Source organism: Mya arenaria, chromosome 16, assembly GCF_026914265.1.
Source record: "Mya arenaria isolate MELC-2E11 chromosome 16, ASM2691426v1".
In the NCBI taxonomy this organism is placed as follows: domain Eukaryota; kingdom Metazoa; phylum Mollusca; class Bivalvia; order Myida; family Myidae; genus Mya; species Mya arenaria.
In genome coordinates this window covers 47,740,373-47,762,533 of record NC_069137.1, presented here as the reverse complement: position 1 = coordinate 47,762,533, position 22,161 = coordinate 47,740,373, and the positions used below count along the sequence as shown (strand labels likewise).

Genomic DNA, 22,161 nt, shown 5'->3' with positions numbered 1-22,161 from the left:
GTGTATATAAGACCACTCATTCATACTTCTGGTTGTCGCATGTATTGTTTTACATTGCACACGAACCTTTAAATTAATGATCAGACCGTATATAACCTGAGAAAGGCTCGTTAACCGTTATTTATCACCTTTGAGTTTAATGTCAGACCATATAAATCCATAGAAAGTCCCTTTAGCGGTTATGTTTCCGTAATTATTGTAATGGCTTACGGTATAAAACCTAAAAAAAGTCCCTTCAATGGTTATGTTTCCCTTTTAATTTTAATTGGTTACGGTATAAAACCTAAAAAAAGTCGTAATTTATCACTATTAAATTGAATGGCTGACGGTGTAAACCCTAAGAAAGTCCCTTTAATGGTAATGTATCAGTATTGATTTTAACCTTTGTCAGGCTATATAAACCCTTAGAAAGTCCCTTTAACAATTATGTTTTTCCTGTAATTGTATTGGCTTACGGTATAAAACTTAAAGAAGTCCCTTCAATGATTATGTTTCCCTTTTAATTTTAAACCCTGAGAAAGTCCCTTTAATGGATAAATGTCACTATGAATTTAAATGGCTAACGGTTTAAAACCTTAACAATGTCCCTTTAATGGTTATGTATCACTATCAATTTAAATCACTTTTAATTTTAAAGTCGTACGGTTTAAAACCTGAGAAAGTCCCTTTAATGGTTATGTATCACTATCAATTTAAATCACTATTAATTTTAAAGTCGTACGGTTTAAAACCTGAGAAAGTCCCTTGAATGGTTATGTTTCACTATTAATTTAAATGGCTTACGGTATAAAACCTGAGAAAGTTCCTTTAATGGTTATGTATCACTATTAATTTAAATGGCTTACGGTATAAAACCTGAGAAAGTTCCTTTAATGGTTATGTATCACTATTAATTTAAATGGCTTACGGTATAAAACCTGAGAAAGTCCCTTTAATGGTTTGTATCACTATTAATTTAAATGTCTTACGGTATTAAACCTGAGAAAGTCCCTTTAATGGTTATGTAACACTATTAATTTAAATGGCTTACGGTATAAAACCTGAGAAAGTCCCTTTAATGGTTATGTATCACTATTAATTTAAATGGCTTACGGTATAAAACCTGAGAAAGTCCCTTTAATGGTTATATATCACTATCATTTTAAATGGCTTACGGTATAAAACCTGAGAAAGTCCCTTTAATGGTTATATATCACTATCATTTTAAATGGCTTACGGTATAAAATCTGAGAAAGTCCCTTTAATGGTAATGTATCACTATTGAGTTTAATGGCTCACGGTATACAACCTTAAATGGTTATGTATCCTTTTAACATGACTAGTACTTTTTGACCTTTAAAAACATGAGAACATCCCTTGATTATGACGGCGATGACTCACATTAAAAGCTTTGTATAGTGCTTTTTACTATCGTTTGGTTAAATATTAAACACACATGTTCACATTGAGCAAGATAGTATTGATAAACGTGAGTTTAATACTGCAAGATGTTACAACAAATATACGAAATATTATTGATCATTCAGGTCCTGTCCATATCTGAAATAAACAAAAATATTATATTGCATCACTCAACGTTTTCAAATTATAACGTTCTCATGTACAGTCGAAACCCGTTGGCTTGAAATTAAAACGTTTTCAACTATGTCCGTTTTTAGTAATCAGATCTGTCAAGTAAATCGGAGACCAAATAGTACTCGACACAATTAATGTCAGTTGTAATAGCGCTGTATCGCATTTCTGTATAATCTACAGAATATACTATGTATCGCATGAAAGCATTTAAGTTTTTTGATATGTAAAACAATGAAATTTTGCCGAGAATTAACATATTGATATTTTAAAAGATTGATAAAGACCATATTCTACACGACACAATTAATGTCACTGTTAATAACGTTGTATCTTAGTTCTGAATAATGTAAACCATATGCTATTTATTGTATAAGAACATTTAAGTTGCCTCATATGTTAAACAACAAAATTTTGCAGAGGATTAATAAAATGATTTTCTCGAAAATACATATAATAAGTTGTTAAACTCATTTGTAATATTTGCGAAACTTTTATTTCACTAACTACATACACATCTATTTCGCTTGAACCGAAGTTTCAACATTCGGAAATTCTCGGCCATTTTCTATCGAAAAGAAAATTGGGCGATTCACAATGTCATAAATCTTTACATTTTACTACGCTGCAAGTAGATCGCGTTGTAATTTCAATGAAGCAGTTAAACTTCATGACTTTACTCTTATGAATCTTAATTATTTATGCAATAATACACTTTATTGGAAATTTATTCAAACTTAGATACACAAAATGCACGTTTTAACTCTACTTATGAATCGGCATACATCCTTGGTTGGTTTCGATGGAAAATGCCCGAGGTGTTCCGAATGAGGTATCAAATGTATATTAATATCATAAACTCTATATTAAACATTAAAATTTTATATAAATGTATATCCACATAATAAATTCTATATAAATGTATATAAACATTATAAATTTTATATAAATGAATATAAACATTTTAAACTCTATATAAACTGTTTGGGTAATGAATGGTTAACATCTCACCGGAGGCTTGTCTAGTAACCGTTGCCACCTTTTCCGCTTTTGCCACCAATTCCGCCCAAACCGCCGCCAATGCCGCCCAAACCACCGCCGCCAAACAAAAGTTGGATGATGAAAATGAACACGAACACTGCAAATATGAATAGTTTGATTGGTTCAGGCACTTGGCATTATTAAAATCGTTGTAATTGTAAAGCAGGGGCAATGGGCCGATTATTTAGAATTTCGTTAGTGTTAACAACGTTCTTGTCATTACTGTTGCTTACTCTCAAATCCTTACTGTACTGGAAGTTGAAAAGATACACTTGTTAACGCATTATTTTCAACACTATTCAAAACAACTGTTTCAGCTCAAAAATATGAGCACTTCATCAAATATTTCTTCTTTAAAAGTTGATAACGATACCGTTATTAATTAAAGCAAAGTTCTGAAAGACCGGCCCATTATTTTAAATACAATTACGTTGTATGTACATTTGTGGTTTGTTGATATAATGGCCAAAGTTTGGTATGTATGTCGAGACGTGTGTTTTGAATAACGACAGTTTTGTAAAAAAGAATCCGTATGAAACAATCGTTTATATACACCCTTAAAAATTAAAGTTATATGCAATTGTAATTTTTTTCAAAATACTTACAGTAAATGATGGTCCCAAAAATACCGCCGAATCCACCCTTGCCTCCGCCGAAACCACCACCGAAACCGCCTCCACCATATTGTCCACCGCCTCCGTAGTAGGGCATGGCCGCCATCCCGTAGCCATAGTTACCGTACCCCGCGCCAACACCGCTGTTGTACATATACTGTTCCGTGGCGGTGACTAGCAACACCACACTCATCAAGCAGATACCAGTTACAATGGCGACCTTCATCTTTGCGTTTTAAAATACTCTTTCGTCTCTGTAAGATAACAAAGTTTAAATTCCATATTAGACTTTATAGTGTGTTTAAAAATTTAATTTCTCTTTTATATCTAAACGCCTCCATCAAATTCTTGAGTGCTTTTACCGCTATCTTAGAATACCTATAGTAAGTACATTCCGAAACTGGTTTGCAGTTACACAAAACATAAATCAGCATTATATTTCACGTCCTATAATAATATATTTCCTAAACTATTGCTTCATAGTTATAGTAAACAAAACGATCAATTGGTTTACATTAACTTTTCCCCGCATACATAATTCACATCCCATCTAATTAAATCAATAATTAAAAGTTATTTTAAATTGCTATTTTTCGATGTTCACTTAAAATTAAGTTAAATGTTAAAGTAATAATTAAAGAACTTGCAAAATTTGAACCCAAATATTAGTTTAAATCATTCACTTGCCAAGCAGATGGAAACCTTTCTCCTATAATTGAATTACACAATATGACGGATCATTTATAATCATAAGTAAGACCCTCCCTTTTGCCCCGTGGCCCCACTGGGGAAATACCTAATTACGTGGTCTTCCTTTGTCGCACCCAGTATAATTACAAACCAATATACCTACACATACAGGACATGAACAATAAAAATGAACATACGTATGACACACGAGATTTATCAATAATTATTAGTTAATCACTCCCTAACTTTTAACAAAGTACTTTATTATAAACGCCAAAAGTGTCAAAATAGAAACTATGTAAAAACAAAACGGTAAGTTGTTTATATGTAGAAGTGTTCACATTTTTCAATAGCAGCCAAACTTATTGTAATCATACAATACAACCATAATTATGTGGAAAGATTCAAATTTTCGAAGCTTAAGCAAAGCTTTTTTAAATTATACTCAAATGAACCGAGCACACTGATCGAATACAATTTAGTGAGGTCAAGCCTAACCAAGCACCCAAATCGAAGACAATTTAGTAAGGTCAGGCCTAGCCAGCACATTAATAGAAGACAATTCAGTGAAGTCAAGCTTAGCCACGTACATTAATCGAAGACAATTTAGTGTGGTCAAGCCTAGCCAATCACACTAATCGAAGACAATTTTGGTGAGGTCAAGCCTAGCCAACCACACTCATTGAAGACAATTTAGTGAAATCAAGCCTGGCCAAGCACAATAATTGAAGACAATTTAGTGAGGTCAACCCTAGCCAACAGCAGATTAATTGAAGAAACGATATTGGGGTCAAATTAAGCCAACAGTAGAGTAATCGAACAAACGTTAGTGTGGTCAAGCTTAGCAAACAGTAGAGTAATCAAAGAAACGATAGTGAGATTAAACCTAGCCAATATAAGAGTTATCGAAGAAACGATAGTGAGGTCAAGCCTAGCCAACAGTAGAGTAATAGAAGAAACAATAGAGGGTTGATGCCTAGCCAACAGTTGATTAATCGAAGAAATGATAGTGAGGTCAAGCCTAGCCAACAGCAGAGAAATCGCAGAAACGATAGCGTAGTCGGGCTTATGCACCAGCAGAGAAATCGAAGAAACGATAGTGTGGTCAGGCTTAAGCAACAGTATAGTTATCGAACAAACGATAGTGTGGTCAGTCTAGTCAACATCAGAGTAATCGAAAAAACCATAGTGTGGTCAGACATAGCGAAGAGCAGAGTAATCGAAGAAACGATAGTGTGATCAGGCTTAGTCAACAACAGAGTTATTGAAAAAACGATAGTGTGGTTAGGCTTATCCAACAGAAGAAGAATCGAAGAAGCGTTAGTATGGTCAGACAAAGAAAACAGGTGAGCAATCGAAGAAACGATAGTATGGTCAATCTTTGCCAACAGTAGAGTAAAAACACATTAATTAAATAAACATTGATGATCTCAAGACCTGCAAGCAGCAAACTTGACGAAATGAGGTCAAGCTTAGCCAACAGCACAGTCAAAGAAAAATGGCGAAATAAGCCAAAAACAACATTAATGAAATAACATAGGTGATGTCAAGACCTGCCATCAGCAAACTTAGCAAAGAAACATCACTGAGGTCAAGCCTAGCCAACAGAACAATGATTGAAGACATTTAGTGTGGTCAAGCATAGCTTATAGAAGAAGGTTTAAATAGTGAGGTTTAGCTTAGTCAACAACACATTAATAGAAGAAACTTTAGTGGGGTCAAGCCTATCCAACATGAAACTATTCGTTTTTTGGTGAAGTTAAGCCAGGGCAACAGTATAGTAATGGACGAAAATTCAGTTATGACAAGCCTTGTGAACAGCGCAATGATTAAAGAAACTTATGTTTGGTTAAGCCTAGACGACAACAAACTAATCGAATGAGTTTTAGTAAGTTAAACCTAGCCAACAGCACAGTGAATGAAAATATGAAGTCAGCCAAAAGAGCATTGAAATAATAAATTTTAGTGAAGTCAACCCTAGCCAACAACACCCTTCTCAAAGAAATTTAAGTACGGTCAAGCCTAGCCAACAGCACCCAAATCAAAAGACATTTCAATAAGGTCAAGTCTAACCAACTTCACCCAAATCAAAGAAATTTCAGTAAGGTCAAGCCTAGCCAACAACACCCTAATCACAATTTTTAGTGAGATCAAGCCTAGTCAACAACATCCTAATAAAAGACATTTTAGTGAGGTCAAGCTTAGCCAACATCACCCTAATCAGGGCAATTTTAGTGAGGTCAAGACAAGCCAACAGCACCTTAATCGAAGCAATTTTGGTGAAGTGAAGCCTAGCCAATAACATCCTAATCGAAGCAATTTTTGTGAAGTCAAGCCTAGCCAACAATATCTTAATCAGAGCAATTTGAGTGCGGTCAAGCCTAGTCAACAACATCCTAATCAAAGCAATTTTAGTGAGGTCAAACCTAGCCAACAACACCCTAATCGATTTCTATATTGCGGCCAAGCTCACCAAAAAACACTATTCTAAGCAATTTAAGTGCGGTCAAGCCTAGACAAAATCATAATCAAGCCTAGTCAACCTCACTGTAATCAGAGACATTTAATTGCGATCAAGACGATCCAACAGCACCCTAATCAAGTAAATTTTTATGAGGTCGAGCCTTTCCAACAGCAAACAAAATGAGGAACTTTTATTGAGGTCAAGCCTAGCCAACAACACCCTAATCAAAGACATTAAAGTGGAGTCATGTTTAGCCAACAGCACCATAATCGAAGCAATTTTAGTGAGTTCAAGCCTTGTCAACAGCACACTTTTGAAATGAGTTTTAGTGAGTTCAAGCCTTGTCAACAGCACACTTTTGAAATGAGTTTTAGTGAGTTCAAGCCTTGTCAACAGCACACTTTTGAAATGAGTTTTAGTGAGTTCAAGCCTTGTCAACAGCACACTTTTGAAATGAGTTTTAGTGAGTTCAAGCCTTGTCAACAGCACACTTTTGAAATGAGTTTAAGTGAGTTCAAGCCTTGTCAACAGCACACTTTTGAAATGAGATTTAGTGAGTTCAAGCCTTGTCAACAGCACACTTTTGAAATGAGTTTTAGTGAGTTCAAGCCTTGTCAACAGCACACTTTTGAAATGAGTTTTAGTGAGTTCAAGCCTTGTCAACAGCACACTTTTGAAATGAGTTTTAGTGAGTTCAAGCCTTGTCAACAGCACACTTTTGAAATGAGTTTTAGTGAGTTCAAGCCTTGTCAACAGCACACTTTTGAAATGAGTTTAAGTGAGTTCAAGCCTTGTCAACAGCACACTTTTGAAATAAGTTTAAGTGAGTTCAAGCCTTGTCAACAGCACACTTTTGAAATGAGTTTTAGTGAGTTCAAGCCTTGTCAACAGCACACTTTTGAAATGAGTTTTAGTGAGTTCAAGCCTTGTCAACAGCACACTTTTGAAATGAGTTTTAGTGAGGTCAAGACAAGCTAACAACAGCCAAATCGAAGCAATATTAGTGAGGTCAAGACAAGCCAACAACACCCAAATCGAAGCAATATTAGTGAGGTCAAGCTTAGCGAACAGCACCAAATCGAAGCAATATTAGTGAGGTCAAGCCTAGCGAACAGCACCAAATCGAAGCAATATTAGTGAGGTCAAGCCTAGCGAACAGCACCAAAATCAAAGATATTTCAGTTTGATCATACCTAGTCAACAGCACCCAAATCAAAGTTATTTGAGTGCGGTCAAGCCTAGCCAACAGCACCCTAATTAAGCAATTTGAGTGTGGTCAAGCCTTACCAACAACACAATAATTGAAGACATTTAAGTGCGGTCAATCCTAGTCAACAGCACAATAAACTAAGCAATTTGAGTGCAGTCAAGCCCTAGCCAATAACACCCTTATCAAAGCAATACGAGTGTGGTCAAGCCTAACCAACAGCTGATTGAAGAAACTTAAAAATGGTAAAGTCACGTACTCGGATAAAAACCTTTACTTATTGGCATTAAAGATTAAGCTTACTGATATTTAAACAGGTACTTGACACAGTCAGAACAGACCTTCAAAATGATTCAAAGATATAAGTTAGAGCTTCTTCATTTTCTTCTTTGCCTTTTGACGTTTAAGTGATTTTAATTAATTGTGAATCAATAATGTACTTTATAAGTTAAAACGTAACTTATTACTCACGCTATAAGCGTTTAACTAAGTACGTCAATATTGTTTAAAGGATAGTCCGTCCGTTCAGAGTCATCTCATACACGTATATATTTTTGAATCGATAACGCGTATTTGGTTTTTAAAAATATTGCTTAAGGAAGCCATCAAATATATTGTTTATAAATCGTGTTGCTCTTATCTTAAAATTAATCATTGAACGGAAATCCGTTGCTTAAGGCAGCAGGAATCAGATATTTCGTAACTATAAAAGACACGGCTCAACCTTAGTCAACATGATATCACTGACAGGTTTAAAGAAACTTTTTTATTACAGTTTTAATCGTTCAAACTTTAAAAGTAAACAAATTAAAATTTATAAAAAAAAATATAGCGAAACAATATACTAATTAACTAAAGTGCTAAGGAATAACAGCAAAACTTGTGTCTAAAAGGGATACTAGTGGTACGTACATATTTAAGGTAAGGATATGAGGATGTGTTAGTGCAATTTAAATACTAACATCGATATCAAAATATTACTAGATCTTTTAATACTATCAATAAATTTGTAGCCATCATGTTAAGTAATAACAGTCAGAAAATAAGAAATCTTTCACAATTTATATTCAATGCTATGAAGAAACGTACTGAAGCTCTCGCTATTGTTGCTTCTTGATTGATTCCAATGTATTGCTGTATTTATTGATATCCATATCTTTTGTAGATAATCGTCATATGATGAATCAAAGACAGGTTTTAAAGCAAAATGTTCCAATCATTATATAGCAAATTCATATTTTTTTTGTTTCTGAACTTAATTTATGCCTTTATAATATCACTCTCGTTTAAACTTCAAACATATTTAAACTTGACATTTTGTAACTTTATGACCAACTATTTTATGTAATGATGGAAGGCGAATTTTAAGGTGTCTCGTATTAAAAATCAATGCATACACATGTATTACAAACACACGTTTTGAGTGATAAACCTTTAACTTATTGCTAAATAAATGCATTTCTCGAAAATATAAATTACTAATGTTAAAATTGAAACTGTGTGTTTAATAGCTGAAATCGTACAAATAGTAAATGATTGTTGGGTCCGAAAATACTTACGGTGATCAACTATTGTCTTTTAATGTAGAAATACCGTGTTTTTTACACCTTTTTGTCAAATTAGAAACGGTACCCTTCACAAGTACCAGTGTTTTCGATATGTATTCATCCTGTTCGGTAATAAAATTAAAACAACTGTATTAATTGTGGTACATCTTATCTTGGGAGTAAGAGTACATCTTTTAATATAAATGTAATTTCATTTTCAGATCATCATGAAGCTGTTATTACTCGGAGTCCTGTGCGTATTCAGCCTGGCTGTGCTGACTAGTGCCGGTAATGTAGGGTACGGGAGTTACGGTATGGGAATGGGACAAGGAAGCTACGGGTACGGAGGTGGCTTTGGAGGTTTCGGGGGAGGACAATCTGGAGGAGGAGGCGGTGGACTATTCAGCATGATCATCTTTTGTAAGTGTACATGCTGTTGCTGTTTTGTTGCTCTTATTGTTAGTGATTATGTTGTTGTTGTTGTTGCTGTTGTTGTTATTGTTGTTGTTGTTGGTGGTGGTGGTGGTGGTGGTAAAGATGATGATGATGATGATGATGATGATGATGATGATGATGATGATGATGATGATAATGATGATGATGATGATGATGATGATGATGATGATGATGATGATGATGATGATGATGATGATGATGATGATGATGGTGGTGGTGTTGTTGCAGGAGTACAACGTTTTTTTTGTTTATATTAGATTCAAGTCATATTACTGATTTGTTTCGCAGCTGGCTAAATCAAAAGAAAATAGTTTGTTGTTTATTAAAAAAATGTAAACCACAGCATATAATTGTTGGTACATATGTTACAAACAACAACATTTACTTGTGCATGTAGCCCTTTTGAAGATCTTTTTTTTTTTCTTCCAGTGTTCGTATTCATCCTCATCATCAACGTCCTGTTTGGAAGCCTCGGTGGTGGCGGTGGCATAGGTATTGGAGGTCGTGGCAGTAATGGAGGCTCCAACTATGGCTCAGGTGGCAGCCATGGAGGCTCCAACTACGGCTCAGGAGGTAGTCACGGAGGCTCCAGTTACGGAGGTAGCGGTGGTAGTGGAGTGGTGGACGAATACAGAAAATAATCCTCTACATAGTGAAGACCTCATCGAGAAGCGACACACATTTCAGTAAGTAATTGCTTATTCGCAACTAGCACACGTTCTTGGTAAAATATTTATAAAACTTGTTGTAAGTAGATGGTTTTGATATGTGACACAATTCCAGTACCATTTCATCTGCCCTAAGTTTGAAATATACATGTAGTATACTACTGTTTAGTGTAATAATAAAACAATATTTCAAACCGTATACTTGTCAACAAAACAAAAAAGTGTATAGTGTATGTCAAGTCAATCTTCTTCTTTAAGCTAAGAGCATATTTGTATAACTCGTTTAGCTTAAGGACAAGTACGTGATGTTTAATACATATATGATACCAAATAATATAGCATATGTAACAATACAACCTTTTAACTGCATATAAGATACCGAATACTTTAGCATATAAAACAATACAACCTTTTAACTGCATATAAGATACTCAAAACATTAGCATATATAACAATAGTACCATTCAACTACATATAATAGTTTATACACCATACCATTAAATGATTATATGAAAAGTTTAAGTTAATAAATCTAACATCCTTATAAGCCTTTGGACTTGTTATTACAATGCCATGTCACTATCTCATTCTGATTGTAAATTGTATTTGTTGGCTTAAAATGCTATTACATTTAGGGCGGATTGCTCATTTACTTTGTTAAAGTTAACAACGTGATTAACGACGACATCTTTTTATAAAGACCTAGTTTAAGGAATGTTTGGCATGACAATCCCCTGCTGTACATCTCCTGCTAATTGCACTGATGTCACAGTAGGGGCCAATTTTCTGTGTATCTGTTTATCGGCTCAGGGCCAATTAGGGTCCATTTTTGTTAAAAAAAACTACAAAACTGCACAGCAGGATACTCAGATCATAGATCTGATAAGACAATTAGGCAATTAAATTAAGATCAATACACAGAGGTTGTTTACTATACACGGTTTGGGGGAGAGGTCACTCAAAGAAGGATAAAACTAGGCATTTAACTTGTAAATGTGAACTATTTGATGATATGTAAATGTATCCAAATAAATAAAGTACAGCTAAAGCTAAAGTCTCAACTCTTCAAAGGAATGGATCATTTATATTTCCATAGCAGTAACAATTGGAAAGTTAACAACGATGGCTTTTGCAACGTTGTTAACTTTAAACAATCCGCCACTTATGCTGAATTTTTTGTTTGTTTTGTTTATGTTAGTGAATGTTAACCGTGAAATTTTATTATTGTCATCAAATGTTTACAAATGCTTTCAATATACAACAGAGGGACATAAATATCATATGACTTTGTGTGTTTTCTTTTTCATGGAATGACATTAATATCTCTGTTTATTTTCAGGACGTAGACGGTCTTATTTCTAGAGCAGCTATGGCTGAAATCGAATTGCGCCATGACAAATCTACCAGCTGGAACTATTTATTGTATTGTACAATTAGTTTAAATAAATAACGCATAATACACATGCTTTTGTCTTTTCTTATTGTTTTGGTTAACAAAAAAACAACATGTTAACATCAAAACGAAAGTGAACAAAAATGACTTATCCCAAAGTACAATAACTTAACTGTATTTCCGAACAAAACTTAAATATGCACACTTACTCCCAAATAAGATTTACCAAAATTAATACAACTGTTTAAATGTACCAAAAAGGACATAGAAATGTCAAAAGTAATTGTTCTTATAGAAGGATACCGAGTTAAATTTGAAAGGAAGGTGCAGTAAACACGCCTTTTCTACCTTATGAGACGATAGTAAATCACAGTAAATATTTTAGCACTCACCAATCATATGACATATTTGCATTTTCAGCTATTAAATGCACGGTTTCAATCTACTTATCAGTAATATATATTTTCTATAAATGCATTTCTTAGTAAGGAGTTAAAGATTAATCACTCGAAAATTATGTTTTTTATACACGTGTATGTATTGATTTTGAATAAGAGTGTCACTTAAGCTAAGCTGATTAACAACGAGAATAAGGGGGCTCGTCACAGAAATGTATGTTCGCAACACTTTTTTTTTGCAAGCTGTTGAAATTAAATAACAAAACGTATTTGTTTATGAAGATAGCCTTACTTTGAAATGCAAGACAGTCAAATAAACAGAATTTAATATAGCCAAACCTAAATTGATTAAATTTTAAAAAGGGTTATAATAGCTTTTTGGCAAATTACAGCTTCGATGTGTTCCAATTACTTTATAAAAAACAGCTCATATGAGACTTTATTTATGTTAAATCATTGTTGCATGTTTATTTTGTATATTTTTATACATTCCACACGAAATAAAACAAAATGTGAAAAAGTATGTTCAAGCCCATTTAAGCAGCTAAACTAAGATATAAAGAAATACTAAGAAATAAAACTCTGGTATTATTCATAATAACTTTATGAATTGAAGCGAATACAATACGGCTTTTATAAAAAATATCAACTGCAAATGATAACAAATGAAAAATTAAACAACGCAAGCACGCAACATGCACCAGCACACACACGCATCTTAACTTGAATAATTCAAGAAACAAAGATTAAAATACGTAGGCTTAAAAAAAATATGTCTGTTTCGGGTAACCCGACTCTACCTATAAAATGCGCCGACCCTAAGTATTTTTTCCGTTTCTGAGCAAATAAATATTCGTTAGCGAATAGAGAGTTACAAAGGGCGGATAAATGCGAATTGGACGATCAGAATTATTGTTTATATGATATTATTAAAACAAAGTCAGGCAATGACAGTAATGTAGGAAAGACTGCCATGTGCAAGGAAACACTCTGAACTTACGACAGATTTTGAAAAAAATAAAATAAAAATATAAAAAAAAATCCCTACCTACCCTACCTAAAAATTTTGAGAGTTTACCCTAAACAAACATTTTTTTTTGGCCTAATACAAGGAAAAGGAAAAATGAACGAGCTCAGAAGTAAACAATTCAGAACATAATCCTGTTAAGAGGAACAAGGCAAGAGCTCAAACAACCTATGTTGATTTACGCCTAGCGGACACAGTCTCTGTCACACTGTGAATAACGTGGTGACATTTGATGGTCTCTAACCGGCACCCACAGAACTGCTATAAGTAAGTCTCATTTTGCTCTGCAGTGACCTCCCTTGATAGAGTGTCAGCAGTTTTATAAATACAGAAACGATCATTTTCCCAATCAATGTCTCTTCTTTTTAATCTTGTTTAAATAAGACAAATACGCTAACTTGTTTAAAATCGTTGTACTTATATAGGTATTAAGTGAAATATGTTCCTAGTTCTCATTATAAAATTTCCACAGTCAATTCATACATTACCTGTTCCTGCGGAATCATTGAAAAATTAGCCTTAACAATTAGCTAGGGCTAAGATGATCGTGCTAGACTGCTTTACTCTATATAATCAACTATCCGATACTGATGTTTCAATACCTTTTGTACAACAATTTTCATCATCATCATCATCATCATCATCATCATCATCATCATCATCATCATCATCATCATCATCATCAGCAGCAGCAGCAGCAGCAGCAGCAGCAGCAGCAGCAGCAGCAGCAGCAGCAGCAGCAGCAGCAGCAGCAGCAGCATCATCATCATCATCATTACAATCATTATTCATCATTATTCATCATTATTCATCATTATTCATCATCATTACCATCATTATTCATCACTATTCATCATTATTCATCATTATTCATCATCATCATCATCATCATCATCATCATCATCATCATCATCATCATCATCATCATCATCATCATCATCATCATCATCATCATCATCATTATAATCTTCATGATCATTATGATCATCATCACCATCATCATCACCATCATCATCATCATCATCATCATCATCATCATCATCATCATCATCATCATCATCATCATCATCATTATTCATCATCATCATCATCATCATCATCATCATCATCATCATCATCATCATCATCTAATCATTAATTATTATCATTATTGGATCATTTTGACATAGTTCTTTTGCATGCTTTATATTTCGTGTCCAACCTGTTTTTTCGCCATGTTTGTGTTCTTATAAATTATGTGGTTACTAGACCATGTACCTAATAGAAGTCCTCAAGAGGCTAGACACCTGATGGTCCAAAAATCGGCAATTACAGTATATTCTCAAAACAAGCCTAGAATTGTCAATGGGAGCTAGTAGGAGGCTGATAATACATCACTTTATATAGTTCGAATAATAAACGCAACAATCGTGTTGCTGTCCCATCTATGTTTACATGTTTAAAACAGCGCATCCAACGATGTCAATTTTATGTAAGTTTTTGACATTTTTTTCTTGCAATTGTAGTGGCTAGTCCCTTTAAAGGGTCAGACGACTAAGGTGCCTGGCCCCTTTAACTATGTTCTGTTTTGTCCTGTTTCGTCCTGTTCTAGCCCAACATAGTTTCTGTTTCAGTATCAAACAACGATCTATGTTCGGATTACATTATAGGTCATTGACACATAAGTTGACATTTATTATGACAGGAAGATACTTATAATCAATAATTGAGTCGAAAAGCTCGAGGAGCTGGCTTCACAAAAGAGTCAATGACATTTTAAATGCTTGAATGTGTCTGTTTAAATATTTAAATATCGACAGTGTATGTCTATATTACGCGAAAATGTCTTGTGGAAGAACAGTGAAAGACAAATACATACAATCGACTTAGTTATTATTTTATTAATTTCGTCCTCTAATGTATATGTGTTTACATTTGGCATGCTACTAGTTGTAATATTTGCTAGTTGCTGAGTGCCGCCGCTTCATTAGATTTCGCTGTAACATTTGTGGTTGCTTTCGAGAGTAATAATTATATTTGTTTTATATGTATTGATTGTATTCCCGATGTCTGGATGATGACGCGGCGGACGAAGCCGATATTGTTATTGTTTTCACACTGATTGCTCATGCAGAACATTCTAATTTGTATATTTTACAACAAATTAAATATAAATAAATATATCTCCAATCCGACAGTTTTTGCAGTTTATTACATCGTAGATAACATAAAACAATTTGTTTAGATTATCTAGTTTTTCCATTTGTGGATTGACATCGAGCTTTTCTCAATACAGACAGACTTATGATTTATTCAACCTTAAAGGGACTAGAAACCAGATGGTCCCAAAATCAGCAAATTCTGTATTGCCTCAAAGCAAGCCTAGAATTGTCATTACGAACTTGCATTCGGTCCGTTTATACATCACTGGGCATGATTAAATTAATATTTCGTCGCTGTTTCAGCTGACTTTACCCGTTGGAAGTGGCGCGTAATGGTTTCCAAGTTTATAGTGTGTATATTTAGCATTGGAAAATGACTTAATTAGAACAGGTACATGAAATAACGCTATTTTTAAAATTTAGGTGGAAGATATACCCAGTAAATTTCAGTTTAAAAAAGCAAGAACTGCGCACGTACATGTGTCGTAGGTAAGATTATATGCGTTGTTCAATATCATGCACGTTTTTGACATTTTTTTGCTTGCAATTAAATCACGAAAATACTTAAGTCAAATCTCAAACTCAATTTCAACTCAATTTACAATAAAACATCATCATATCTTGAAAACATATATGTTTTTACACATTTTTAAACCGCATTCTATCATTGAATATGTTGATTGAAACCTTTTGTCTAGATTCCAATGGAAAAATATTCTACAGCCAAAAATGTACTTGAGTAAAATTCATTGCATTTTAACAATTACTCATGTATATTTTTTGCTCTAGAATAAGTTTTCTTTGAAATATTGCAAAAATCTTTCAATAACAGATTCTATGAGAAAATACGTTTTCAGAAAGTATAAAATATGCTTTTATGTGGTTAAATGAGTTCAGACTGAGATTGAGTTTTGACTTCAGTATTCTCGTGATAAATACGGGCCAATTGTCTAGTCCCTATGACGTCACACTTAAACCGTTTTGTAGACGCACTATATTTGTTTATCAAGAATGCATCCGGCACAGTCCTAGAAAAATTCGTGTATCCTTCCGCTGTCATATGTAATCAGTCTGGGGGTTTTGTTTCAAGCGTTTTGAACATATTCACTTGAGACTATTGATATATTGCTCAATGAGTGTTCCAGACTAAAGCATTGTATGCATCTTTGTTTATATATATCTATAAAATCAGAAATATAAGTAAACAGTTTGATCCATTTCAAGAGACGCATGAAAACCACTTTTTTTAGGTCAGACAAACGATTCCTGGTCAAATAGATATTTACTAATGTCACTTTGTTTGAAATATACATCCGTTATGAAATGTAAAATAGTTCAAGTGTTTGTAATATTTTAAAATGACGTTTTTGTTCAAAAAATGATAAAGATTTCTACAGGCAATCTTCGATTGCTTCATTTTGGGACCATTTAGTGATAGTAAAAAGCGATCCAAATACGAAGTATGATTAACATTTGTCACAATCAAACAGAAGTAAAGTTTATCTCATTAAATGAGGTTTTGTATTGCATTAAGTTTGTGTTAAACAGATCACTCAGTTTCCTGAAAATGCGTTTACTTTAAAATACGTTTTTTCAGTCGGATTTTATTGATAATATACTGCTTGGAAAACTTCGTTCAAAATTAATTTGACTTGAATGATAAATTTAATGAAGGAAATGTTTTCATATCTTTGTTAGTTTTAATTAACGTGCATTGGATGTCCACGTAAACAGACATTTATTTTAAAGAAGGCATACATTTTTCAAAATCATCATTTTCAAACTAAATATGATCAGTTTATACTGGATTACCATTTCTCTCTATATATTCTGTGAAAAGACGCAAGCATTGACCCAGAATTATGAGCAGTGGACCATTTCCCTACAAAAGTGCTACACCGCCGATGCGGCTAACCAAATTATCTATAGTGGAGTATCCCTCCTACAGTGTGTTGATAAATGTGTGACACCTCCTCGGTGTACACTTGCTGTGTATACTGAAACAGAGAAACATTGCAGTTTGATCTACAGCGGATCACATATGAGCAACATCGCTCCCCAAGTTTTCCTTAATACTGGATGTAACACAGGTACGACTTTTTTTAATTTCAATTCAACTTCAGCTGAAGTATCCGCCTCACTGTATGTTACTTCAGCAATATTAGCTGGAGTACCGGTCACATTAAAAACATGGGAAAGCACTTTTTTTGTATTTTACAATATCGTCATAATAGTGCTATAACTCAATAGTTGCATATGAAAATAGCAGCAAATATTGAGTTATTGCACTAAAGTGACGATATGCTTTCTGTGATTGTCTTCTATCGTTTTTTCGAAATTATGATACTGCAAATAACTACAATTTCTTCATTTTCCTATTTTGCACTTACTACAGCTGCAACAACTACAACCCATCCGACAGCATCTGCTTCTACATTGATTCCATCAACTATGGATTTACCTACTGCAATTACTCCATCTTCAGTTTCACCTACTACGGTCGCGACTTCTACGGCGGCACTTACGACGGCTGCCCCGACTACAGCTCCAACTCCAACAGCTGAATCTACCACAACTACACCTATTGCAGCTTCTACTACCACATATACATCTACCAAAGCTACACCTTTCACAGATTCACCTACCATAACTACTCCTACCACAGCTACACCTACAACAGCTACACCTACAACAGATACACCTAACACAGCTACACCTACCACAACTACCCCTAACACAATTACACCTACCACAACGACTCCTACCACAACTATTCCTACCACAACTTCATATATCACAGCTACTCCTACCACAGCTTCTCCTACCACAACTACTCCTACCACAATAACACCTACCACAACTTCTCCTACCACTGCTACTCCTACCACAACTACTCCTACCACAACTACATCTACAACAGCTTCTCCTACCACAACTTCTCCTACCCCAACTACATCTACCACAACTACTTCTACCACAGCTACTCCTATCACAACTACTCCTACCACAACTACATCTACCACAGTTACTCCTACCACAGCCACACCTAACACAGCTACACATATTACAACTACACCTACCACAACTACTCCTACCACAACTACATCTACCACAACTTCTTCTACCACAGCTACTCCTACCACAATTACTCCTACCACATCTACATCTACCACAACAACATCTACCACAGCTACACCTAACACAGCTACACATATCACAACTACTCCTACCACAACTACTCCTACCACAACTACATCTACCACAACTACTTCTACCACAGCTACTCCTACCACAACTACTTTTAACACAATTACACCTACCACAACTACCCCTACCACAACTACAACTACCATTGCTTCTCCTACCACAACTACTTCTACCACAATTACACCTACCACAACTACTCCTACCACAACTACCCCTACCACAACTACAACTACCATTGCTTCTCCTACCACAACTACTTGTACCACAATTACACCTACCACAACTACTCCTACCACAATTAAAAATACCACAACTACTCCTAACACAATTACACCTACTACAACTACTCCTACCACAACTACTCCTACCACAACTACCCCTACCACAACTACATCTACCGCAGCTTCTCCTACCACAACTACTCCTACCACAATTACACCTACCACAACTGCTCCTACCACAATTACACCTACCACAACTAATCCTACCACAACTACATCTACCACAGTAACTCCTACCACAACTACACCTACCACAGCTACACCTACCACAACTACTCCTACCACAACTACACCTACCACAGCTACTCCTACCACAACAACTACACATACCACAACTACTCCTTCCACTGCTACTCCTACCACAATTACACCTACCACTACTACTCCTTCCACAAATACAGCTTCCACAACTTCACCTGTCACAACTTCTCTTACCACAGCTAATCTTTCCATAGCTACACCTACCACAACTACTCCTACCACAATTATACCAGCCACAACTTCACCTATCACAAATATACCTTCCACAGCTACACCTATCACAACTACTCCTACCACAACTACTCCTTCAACAGTTACACATACCACAACTACACCTACCACAACTACTCCTTCCACAGTTACACATACCACATCTACATATACCACAACTACTCCTTTCACAGTTACTCCCACCACAACTACACCTACCACAGCTTCTCTTACCATAGCTACTCTTACCACAGCTACCCCTACAACAATTACTCCTACCACAACTACTACTACCTTAACAACACCTACCACAGCTACTCCTACCACATCTACACCTACCACAGCTACTCCTACAACAATTACACCTACCACAATTACACCTACCACAACAAATACTACCTTAACAACACCTACCACAGCTACTCCTACCACATCTACACCTTCCACAGCTACTCCTACAACAATTACACCTACCACAACTACTACTACCTTAACAACACCTACCACAGCTACTCCTACCACATCTATACCTACCACAGCTACACCTACCACAGTAACTCCTACTACAACTACACATTTCACAACTACACCTACCACAACTAACACTACCACAACTACTCCTACCACAACTACACTTACCACAACTACTCATTCCACAGCTACTCCTACCACAATTACATATACCACAACTACTCCTACCGTAACTACTCCTACCACAACTACACCTACAACAGCTGCTTCTACCACAACCTATCCTGCCATGACTATTCCTACCACAACTTCACCGTCCACAACTACTCCTACCACAACTACTCCTACCACATTTACTCCTACCACAACTACCCCTACTACAACTTTACCTACCACAACTACTCATTCCACAGCTACTCCTACCACAATTACATATACCACAACTACTCCTACCACAATTACACCTACAGCAAGTACTCCTACCACAATTACACCTACCACAACTACATCTACCACAACTACTCCTATCACAACTACTCCTACCACAATTACACCTACCACAACTACTCCTACCACAATTACACCTACCACAACTACTCCTACCACAAGTACTTTTACCACAATTACACCTACCACAACTACTCCTACCACAATTACACCTACCACAACTTCTCCTACCACAATTACACCTAACACAACTACACCTACCACAGCTACTCCTACCACAATTACACCTACCACAACTTCTCCTAACACAATTACACCTACCACAACTACTCCTACCACAATTACACCTACCACAACTACATCTACCACAGCTACTCCTACCACAACTACATCTACCACAACTACTCCTACCACAACTACTCCTACCACAATAACACCTACCACAACTACTCCTACCACAATTACACCTACCACAACTTCTCCTACCACAATTGCACCTAACACAACTACACCTACCACAGCTACTCCTACCACAATTACACCTACCACAACTACTCCTACCACAATTACACCTACCACAACTACATCTACCACAGCTACTCCTACCACAACTACTTCTACCACAACTACTCCTACCACTACTACTCCTACCACAATTACACCTACCACAACTACATCTACCACAGCTACTCCTACCACAACTACATCTACCACAACTACTCCTACCACAACTACTCCTACCACAATTACACCTACCACAACTACATCTACCACAGCTACTCCTACCACAACTACATCTACCACAACTACTCCTACCACAACTACTCCTACCACAATTACACCTACCACAACTACTCCTACCACAATTACACCTACCACAACTACTCCTATCACAACTATACCTACCACAACTACACCTACTACAACCGCTTCTTCAACAACTACTTCTACCACAACTACTCCTACCACAATTACACCAACCACAGCTACATCTACCACTGTTTCACCTTCTACAACCACAATTTCCACTATTACACTTTTTCCATCCACACCTTCTACAGCTACGCCTACTTCAGCTACACCTTCTACAGCTACACATTCTACTGCTTCACCCTCTTCAGATTCACCTACATCACCGTCGCCAAGTGTAGGTGAGTGCATGATCATCAAACTAAACAACTTTTAATGGTCTAAATGGCTTTTAGAGCCAAACCACCATAAATATGTACACTCGGAACACCTTGCCCATTTTCCAACGAAGGCAACCTCGGATATATACCGGTAGATCAGTAGTTCGAAGAATTTCAAATAGTATAATTAAGGTAGTGTAGTGTTTAACGTGTATTGTGTATGAATAAGTATATATTGACTGTCACTGAAATCTATTATTGCATAAATAATTATGATTCCCAAGAGTAAAGTCACTAAGTTTAACTTCTAAAATGAAATTACTACAACATGCAGCGTAGTTAAATGTATAAATGTATAAATTTCTGACATTGTAATCCGTCCATATTTACCGAGATTGTATTCGATGTAAAATGGGCGAGGTGTTCCGAATGGCATTATGTTTACATTGCTGCCAGTGATTGCTTACGGGCTTTACAAGAATTATACGCATATACACACTTCTTTCTCATTTGTTTTTAACTCCGGAGTTACATTACTCTTTATATTGATATATATTTTTGGAGCAAGAAGCCGCTTTTTCTTATTACCATGTAGGTAAACATTCTGTTGGTTTTGTTCTTAAAGCGAAGTTCATGCACAGTCAATCATGGATCTATTTAAACTGATAGGATAGGTTGTCCGGTTAGCGCAGTGATTAGCGCACTCGCTTCTCACCTAGGCCGGGTTCGATTCCCGGCTTGGGCGCATGTGAGTTTGGTTTGTGGTCACCAAGCCGGACAAGTGGGTTTTCTCCGGGTTCTCCGGTTTTCCCCACAACACAAGACCACACTCTCGCGTAAAATCGTGCCAAACGAGAGTGATTAATATAATGTTGTAATAACTTGTTTCACAATCGTTGTAAAATAAATATGTTTAAACTAAACTAAAATTTAAAC

The 22,161-nt window shown here is 35.6% G+C and overlaps 3 protein-coding genes across 4 annotated transcripts; 2 read left to right on the top strand and 1 right to left on the bottom strand.

Annotated features, from left to right (window-relative positions):
* Positions 1-2,594: 2,594 nt before the first annotated feature.
* On the bottom strand, positions 2,595-3,453 carry LOC128221737 (acanthoscurrin-2-like). Its single transcript, XM_052930338.1, has 2 exons — positions 3,219-3,453; positions 2,595-2,710 (listed from the first exon to the last, which is right to left on the bottom strand). Exons 1-2 carry the CDS (start codon positions 3,451-3,453, stop codon positions 2,595-2,597), a joined length of 351 nt encoding a protein of 116 aa, XP_052786298.1.
* A 4,927-nt stretch (positions 3,454-8,380) lies between these two features.
* LOC128221821 (uncharacterized) lies at positions 8,381-11,720 on the top strand. Of its 2 annotated transcripts, none has more exons than XM_052930426.1 (4): positions 8,381-8,492; positions 9,357-9,555; positions 10,021-10,277; positions 11,599-11,720. In XM_052930426.1, the coding sequence occupies exons 2-3, from the start codon at positions 9,363-9,365 to the stop codon at positions 10,230-10,232; spliced, it is 405 nt and encodes a 134-aa protein (XP_052786386.1). In that variant the 5' UTR covers positions 8,381-8,492; positions 9,357-9,362; the 3' UTR covers positions 10,233-10,277; positions 11,599-11,720. The 2 variants fall into 2 exon arrangements, with proteins under 2 accessions (XP_052786386.1, XP_052786385.1); XM_052930425.1 differs by having other exon boundaries at positions 8,439-8,509.
* A 2,236-nt stretch (positions 11,721-13,956) lies between these two features.
* Positions 13,957-21,281, top strand: LOC128221736 (mucin-2-like; the record flags this gene model as incomplete). The annotated part of the gene is made up of 2 exons (XM_052930337.1): positions 13,957-14,032; positions 17,704-21,281. Coding segments are annotated over 2 exons (3,654 nt in total), but the record flags the coding sequence as incomplete, so codon positions are not given.
* Positions 21,282-22,161: the final 880 nt, after the last annotated feature.